This window comes from Belonocnema kinseyi, chromosome 10 (genome assembly GCF_010883055.1).
Source record: "Belonocnema kinseyi isolate 2016_QV_RU_SX_M_011 chromosome 10, B_treatae_v1, whole genome shotgun sequence".
NCBI lineage: Eukaryota > Metazoa > Arthropoda > Insecta > Hymenoptera > Cynipidae > Belonocnema > Belonocnema kinseyi.
Window position 1 is genome coordinate 60,013,619 of NC_046666.1, and position 8,258 is coordinate 60,021,876.

The window sequence follows — 8,258 nt, forward strand, 5'->3', positions numbered from 1 at the left end:
ATTGATTTTTGAAGAGATATTCCAGTAGACGTAATAAGTTATTATTGAAGGTAATCTTAATAATAGCAATTTTATTGAAAATTGATCTTGTTATTTTTGATAGCAATGATTAAAATTAATCTAAAACTGTGTGTTTGACTGCCTGAAATAGTTGCAAGGCAATTATAAAGTTAGCACGAAGTGCTCAGGATGTTGCATTCAACCCTTGAAGTAGAAAGTCGTTCTGGCATGAAATTCCAAATTGCTATTTCGAACTGTTTCTTGGTTTCAAGATTCAATTACTAAAACAAAACAAAATAAATGAATAAATTTTAAAAATAAAGTGACCAAAAGATCTGCATTCGCACTTTTCCCAGACGGAAATATTATATATAGTTTATATATAGTGTGAAGTTTTGTACATAATATTCATTTTTTATACTAAAAATTTAAAATCAAATGAATATTATATATAATTCTTCACACTATATATAAACTATATATAATATTTCCGCCTGGCTTATTTATTGCAAGTTTAAATTTTAATCACAACAAACCAAGGGTATTAGGGTGCCCCAAAATGTTAATGTTTAAATGTTGCAAATGCTCCGCACTAAGTTTCTTCCTTTTGTTGGAAAAACTGCCATACATTTTCTTTTATTTTTACAACATTTTTCAGAGGTTCCGCTAAGCATTCTGGTTCTGAAAATAGGTTTTCTTAGTATTCGATAAAAAAAAAGAAAATCTAGAGCTAAAAATTCTTCCATCCCTGGAAAGTATTTGATAATTATTGGAGAATAAGCCTTGAATTTAATCAAATCAAAACTTGTTTGTGAAGTTACTATCGGAACTATATTAAATTATTTTGAGTTTAATCTGAATTTTTCGGAACTCTCTTGAAATTCACTGAATTTAATAGATATTTCTTGGATTAAAAAATTTTTTATATGCTCTAAAGACTTTTAAGTTCACCTTGAATTCTTGTTAATTTTATCAGATTTCTATGCACTCACATTTACCTAAACTCAATGGATTTTTTTTACTTTAAAAATGTGGTTGCATTCACTTGATTTATTTTTAATTCACCATGAATTGTTCTAAACGCATTTTGAACTCGTAGGAATTTGATCCAATTCTGTTAATTTCCCCTTGAATTCATCTAAGTTAACTTCTGTTTTACTGAAATCAATGGAATATTTTCAATATATTTTTTTCACGAGTTATTTGAATTCCTTTTTATTTCATCCTGAATTCTTATTAATTTATCGGTAATTATTTTTAATTCTTTGAAATTCACTTAAATTTCTTTAAATTCACTCAATCCCCTGGAATTTTTCTAAATTTACATCAAATTTAATAAATTCAATTATTTTTATTCAAAAAATGTATTTGTTTACAATCCAGACCAATTTTTTTAAACTTCAAATTTAATTATTGATGGATTTCTTCGAATTATTCTGATATTTCTGATATTTATCTGAATTCATTCAAATTTTACTAATTTCATTTTTTTTAATTTACTAAATTTTCTAAATGCATTCCTATTTTACTAACATCAATGGAATTTTTTGGATTTTTTTTTCAATGAATTTGAATTCTATTGATTTTTATTGGAATTGTTCTGAATTCACTCCAAAGTCGAATGAATTAATCCACAATTCGTTTGAATTCACGTTGAATTCTTATCAATTTTATCCAACTCTTTCGAACTAAAAAGAACAAAACATTCCTCAGATCATCAATGCACATTTGTCACTTTTAGTCATGGGCATAGGAAACACGGGACTAGGCATGCCATCCTAATTTGGGCGAGCGGGGTTGAATCCACGGGAGGGGGGAGAATTCCATGAGCGGGGAGAGTCGCCATCTTACGATGTGCCATATGATTATGCGCACGAACATTTTTGCCGACAAACTGTGCATAAAAATATAAACATGTGGGCGCTGCTATGTTTGTGGCGAGACATCGAAAGGTGGTGGACCTCCCCCCTCATTGCATCACCCCCGCAATGGCATGCCTAGTCCCTTGTTTCCTATGTCCATCATTTTAGTACATTTTAGTCATAAGATAAATTGTAATGCATGCAGGAATCTGAAAATTATAAACGGTAGGTATTTTTGTTGTATTTCGAAAATTAAAAATTTCTTCTATCATCTGGTACAAATGTTTTTAATTTATTCATAATAGAAAATATTCTCTTTATATTTTTAGAAGATCGTGTGCATATTATTCAAGGGAAAAAATGTTTAGGGTCATTTGAAACCATGAATTGTAATTAGTATTCAAATTTTCTTATTGTGAGAGCCCAAAAATATATTTTCTTTTTTTCAACATAATGATTTATTCCTCAATAATTAAAAAAATACTTCCTAAGGGTACAAGAATTTTTCAGACTTTAAATTAGCATTTGAAAAAAATAAGAAACAAAGAAACCTTACGTTCAGCAATCAGCTATAGAACGGAAGGCGAAACTTCGCAACAATTTTTAGCCATTATGTTTATACTTAACTGTATGCACATTGTTACACAACCAGGATACCCGGGTATCAACCTTCCTTTTTTAAAAATTTTCAAATAATTATGCAATTTAAATTGTTTCCTTGTCTCTTACTCCAATAAATAAATGAAAAAAAGAATGACAAAGGCACAAAACACTTTAAAAAACACAAGATACTAAAACCTTTTCCGGTTACGCTGCAACACAACGCACAGTATTGGACGTCGGGTTGCCGCACTAAGAATAGTTTCCTATTCAGATTTCGGTAATGAGGACGCCCGAAAAGTCTCGAAAAATGTTGGATCCCAGCAATATGAAAAAAGCGATAAATAATAAAGAAACGAGAGCGAGGCGATTGAGTTGTCTCTTTTCTTTTCGTCCCTCTCTTTTAAATTGTAATGTATCTGTCTTTGATGAGCCGTTTTGCAATGTTATTTGGAAACATTTTCCTCCCATTTTAACTCTTTCGTGCACTTATTTTGCTCTATGTGTCTTTCTTGAATATTAAAAAAAACCAACGATTTTTTGAGTAACATAATTCTTCTTAAGCCTTCTTGTGCAATTTAGTTTGACAATTTGAAAGTTTTAAATTTATACTTTCTTAAAATGTACTTTCATATATGTAACAAGTAATTAATTATCCATTATTATTATTAATTAATCAAATTATTGCACAATACAATTCATCTGCATGAATAAAAGAACTTGATAAAAAATTGATAATCCACTCAAAGTTTTTCTTTTATGGTGGATACCAGGGTATCATGGCTGTGTCCGCAACGTATGTATACTTTGAAGTCGATTATTTTTGCAAAAATGAAATTCCGAAATAATTTGTGAATACAGCATTTGCTTATAATTGACCTAAGTAGCGACGATTCGAATAAACCAAGCGAAATTTTTATTTTTACTTCACTCACATGCTAAAATGTATGATAGTGGATACCCGTGCATCAGGGTTTGCGCACAAGGATTAAAATTTTTTTAAAATTACAGCAGTATTTTCACACCAAAGGAAAGAAACTTAAAGGGTAGCATTTGCGAAATTTGACAATTTATATTTTCATTTGACAACTTAGAGTGTATGACTGGCCTTGAATGAAAGAATTTGGTGTAATTATTAATATGTAAGATTGAAACTTAATTAAAGTCAGTACATAATGCCAAATCCATCTCGACTTTGAAAATTAATGTTCCAAAGTATATTAATTTAAGGGGGATTGGCCAAAGAATTTTAAATGTCTCTTTAAAAACTGCTATAAAGGGGTCAGCGTATTAAATTCCTGCAAGTATTAATTTCGAATTACCCAACGTTTTTAATGGAGTCGTTAGAATTCCTGAGATGTCTGCTTCAGTCTGCAAGTTTTGAGGGAATATTTGGTCATTTATGCATTTCATGAGTCAGGTTCGTAAAACAAATTCGCTCATCCCATTTCTCCATCAAAATAGAAACCAACCATTCTTGAATAAAATAAAGTATGGAATCGAAACTCTTAAATTAATAAATTTTTATTTTTCTGAGGATGTATTTTCTACTTTATTTTATGTTCATTTATAATTTCGTCGCCCTGAAGTGATACTACGTAATGTCCCTTAAATGCCAAAGTAAGGGTATTACGTTCAAAATTTAACCATGTTATCATCATTAAACAAACTTTAAACACATATTATTATTAATGTGAATATATTTTAGCTGACGTGGCAAATTGATTGTAGACATGGCATAATGTGAGATTCAAAAAATTCGAGTAATATTCTAATAATATTTCATAAAATTCGAAATTATTTCGAGAGTTATGACCTTACGCTTAACATATTTTTCAAATTGCTATCGGTTTAATTAAATTTGGGTTGTCCATATAATGTATACGTTACGTAGTTGGTATTTTGTCACTTACAAGGAGAGATCGCGAGATGTGCGTAGCTGATTCGACTCGAGCTTTAATGGGTGAAAGTATATCAAAATTCATTGGTTTTTTTTTCTTTGAATCCAAAACTAAGGGCTATTCAATCGAAAGAAAAAATACGCACCTACTGGATTTTCATGTACTTTCACCCTGTGAAGTCCTAGTGGAATCGGCGACACACATCTCGCGACCACTTCTTGATAGAACAATGAAAAAGGCACATGGTTCCTCAAATTGAAATCCTTTATACTATATCATTTGATTCAAAAAGAGTTAACATGAAGTTTTTCCTTCCTCAGTGGTGCATTTTCCCTCACGAAAACGGCGACCGGAATTTTATTCAAGTTTAGTAACATCGACGATTTTCAGGCAGTTTACAAGAAAGGTTTTCACAAAGTCACTGGAGCCCGATTTTACAAGAAGGTTAGTTTTAATATTAAAATAATATGTGGTGAAATGTTTTTTTTTACGCTCCGAAGAACTCTAATACAAAATTTCGTATTTTATGTTCTTTACAATTTTCTCCTAGAAATATTTGCAGTAAAATAGTAAATTTATTGCAACAGAATATAAAAAAGAGATTTGTTTGCGATTTTGGATTTTGAAACCTTTTTAAAAAATTCGAGTTTTTTCCGGGCCTATTAATACTTATTATGAGCATGTAACGGATTCTTACATGAATAATTACTTGGTATTATTTTCAGTGGTTTTATAATTTGAAAATTGTTAATGTTGTGCTGAAAATGTTAAAAATTATCAAAATATATAAGAGTATGTCCTTCTAGCCTCTGTAGACTTTTATTTTGTTTAAATAGCGAAATTTTTTATAATTTTTAAACTGGAATCCAACTCATAACAGGGACCTGGTCGCTAGACTAAAATATAATTAATAAAATGTCATTATTTAAACAAGATAAAAACCCTAATGTGTCAAAAAGACGTGTCCTTACATATTTTGAACCTTATTTCCAAATTTCAGAACATTTACATTTTTTTAATTACGAAGCCACTGAATTGATGCCATGTACACTGGGGTAGTACAAAAAATCCAAAGCTTAAATTATAGAGAGCTATTTCTGGCTATTTTTTATCTAATATTTTCTAGTTGAAAGAAACTTTGATTTTCAATGTGAAATTTCTTCAAAGAAGCGTCCACATATTACGTGACACACTGAATGGGGTGGGGTGGGGTCTTACCGCACATTACAAAATTTTACATACAAGGGAGTTCGCAAAGCTTTTGTAACATGTGAGAATTCTCTGGGAAAGAAAGAAATCAAATTCGTGTGGACAAATTAAAGATCAATATTGTCGATACAAAAAATGTACTAGTTACACTTTTAACCAGATTAATTTTCATGGAAAAAATACGCATTTAAGGAAAATGTTTTATTTCGAGCCCGAAAATTTGAGTTTTCGACATAAAAATATCATTTTTAGCCAAAAGAGATGCATTTGGAATCCAAAAGGACAAATTTGTCAGCAAAATTGCTTATTTATCGACAACTGTCGATAACTAACAAAATTGTTAAATTTACAACAAAATAATTAAACCTTCAATCGAATAGTTTAATTTTCAACTAAAAAAAGCTAATTTTTAATCAAAAATGGCATAGTTAAATTTTCAGTTCAAAACAAAGAAATAAACTAATTTTTACAAAATAGTTGAATCCTTGGCCACATTAATCAATTCTTAACAAAGAAGATTAATTTTCTACTCAAGTAATTACATTTTAAAGAAATTCAAGCTAAAATGCGAATGTTTGAGGAAACAGTTGACTTTGAAATCGATCCGTTTTGAACCAAAAATAAAAGCAGTAAATTCTCTGTTTAAAAAACTTATTTTCAATTGATCAAAAAACAAATCTTCAAACATTTAAATGCCACTAAAAAAAATTATTAACAAAATAATTGAATCGTGAACAAGATTGATTTCCTACCTAAAATAGACGAATTATTAGTATTTGAATTTTTAACTAAAAAATATGAATTCCAATCCAAATAATGGAAGTCTTAGCTAAAAAAGATCAATTTTCAACAAAAAATAGAATGTTTAATTTTCTGCTTGAAAAAGTAATTTTTAACAGCAAAAAATCGAATTTTCAGCATGTTAAATGTGACTACAAACAAATTTTTTAACAAATGAGTTGAATCATGAACCAAAATGATGAATCTTGAACAAATAGACAAGATTAATTCCCTTCCCTAAACAGACGAATTTTCTACAAAATACATGGATTTTCTACCAAACATTTGAATTTTTAACCAATAAAGCATATATTTAAATCCGAAAATAGAATAGTTCAATTTCCAGATAAAAGAAATAATTTTTAACAAAAAAATCGAAAGATCAATTTTCTACAAAACAGTTAATTTTCTACAGTACAGTTAGATTTTCATCCGGAAGAAACAAGTTTTCAACAAAAAAAGTTCATTTACGGCCAAATAATAAAATTTTAAACTAAGATAATGAATCTAACGAAAATGTACGTTTTACAATGTAATACATTGAAATGTAATTGAAATGTAATAAATTGAAATACTTCAAACCAAATAGTGAATTTTCAAACCAAAATAGTTATTTCTCAACGAATAATCTTATTATTGTAGTTAATACTTCAACTAAAAAAAGATTTTAACTTGATAAACAATTTCAAGAAAAGTCAGGAATTTCCAAAAAGAAAAGATAAATTTAAAAAAAAGTGAATAGTTGCATTTTCAGTAATGTAAGTTTAACCTCATCTAAAAAAAGGAATCTTAAGAAGAATAGTGACGTTTTCAACCAATAGATGAATTTTCATCTAAATTCGAGAATTTTTAACTGAAAAGTTGATGTTTTGACCAAAAAGACTAATTTTTTATCAAAAAGGATGAATTAATAAAATATATGAATTCACAAACAAGTACTTTAATTTTCAACTAAAAAAGATTTTTTTAATAAAAATGCAACGGTTAAATTTTAAATTAAAAAAATTTATTTTTTACTGAAAAGCAAAAGCATTTTCAGTAAAATAGTTTATTTTTCAACGAAAGAAATGAATCTTCAACCAAAAGAATACATTTTTTACAAAGTAGATCAGCTTTTAACTGTTAAATGTTTGACTAAAACCCAAATGAGATGAATTCCGAATAAAAAATCTAATATTACTCTTTATATAAAAAAAAATAACCAAGAATGGTTTGATTTTCTTATTGGCTAAGAAATAAAAAAAAGGAAGAGTTTTTTAAAAACTGGAAAAGAATTCTGAAATAAATTCTTAAAATTCTTCACCTGGAAACGTACCCCCCCCCCCCCCCCCCCCCCCCCCCCCCCCCCCCCCCTTTAAATTAGTAAAGTAGTTTAGGGACAATCCTCAATCTGTTAAGTTATTCTGCCGTCTAAATTAATATTGAAATTATATCAACCTTTTCAAATAGAAAAAGAATTGCCTAAAAATGTAATCTTAAGTATTACATAACATTTTGCGGGACGGTAGTTCACTCAAATGACAAAAAAAATATCGAGTCAAAAATTACTAGAAATAGTGTCACGTAATATGCGAACGCTTTCCCATTAGGTAGTTAAGTGAATGATTTCCGAATCGACTTGGGCAATAAGTGATAATAAGAAATAAAAAAATAAAAGAAATTCGTCTCGAATTTAGGTTGCCATACCGTGCAGACCGGCGAAGACGTTTACCGTCTACGTGCTGGATGTTCCCGAGGAAGTACCGGAAGACGACATCAGGCACGCCCTGTACAAGTATCGATCTATCGTCGAAGTAACGAGGCTGCCTCTGCAAACCGGAACCGTGCGTGAGTAGACACTTCAAGGTAGATCAACCACGAAGTAAAATGTGCATCTCCCTTCCATTACGATTATTATTATCTTTTC

At 29.5% G+C, this 8,258-nt stretch overlaps 1 protein-coding gene across 1 annotated transcript in view; it reads left to right on the plus strand.

The window, feature by feature from the left end:
• Positions 1-8,258, plus strand: part of LOC117182099 — a 21,089-nt gene that overhangs the window by 4,955 nt on the left and 7,876 nt on the right. Inside the window, exons 2-3 of the mRNA XM_033375131.1 lie at positions 4,684-4,807; positions 8,029-8,179. Of these exons, the coding sequence (XP_033231022.1) occupies positions 4,684-4,807; positions 8,029-8,179 (275 nt within the window). The remainder of the gene's footprint in view (positions 1-4,683; positions 4,808-8,028; positions 8,180-8,258) is intronic.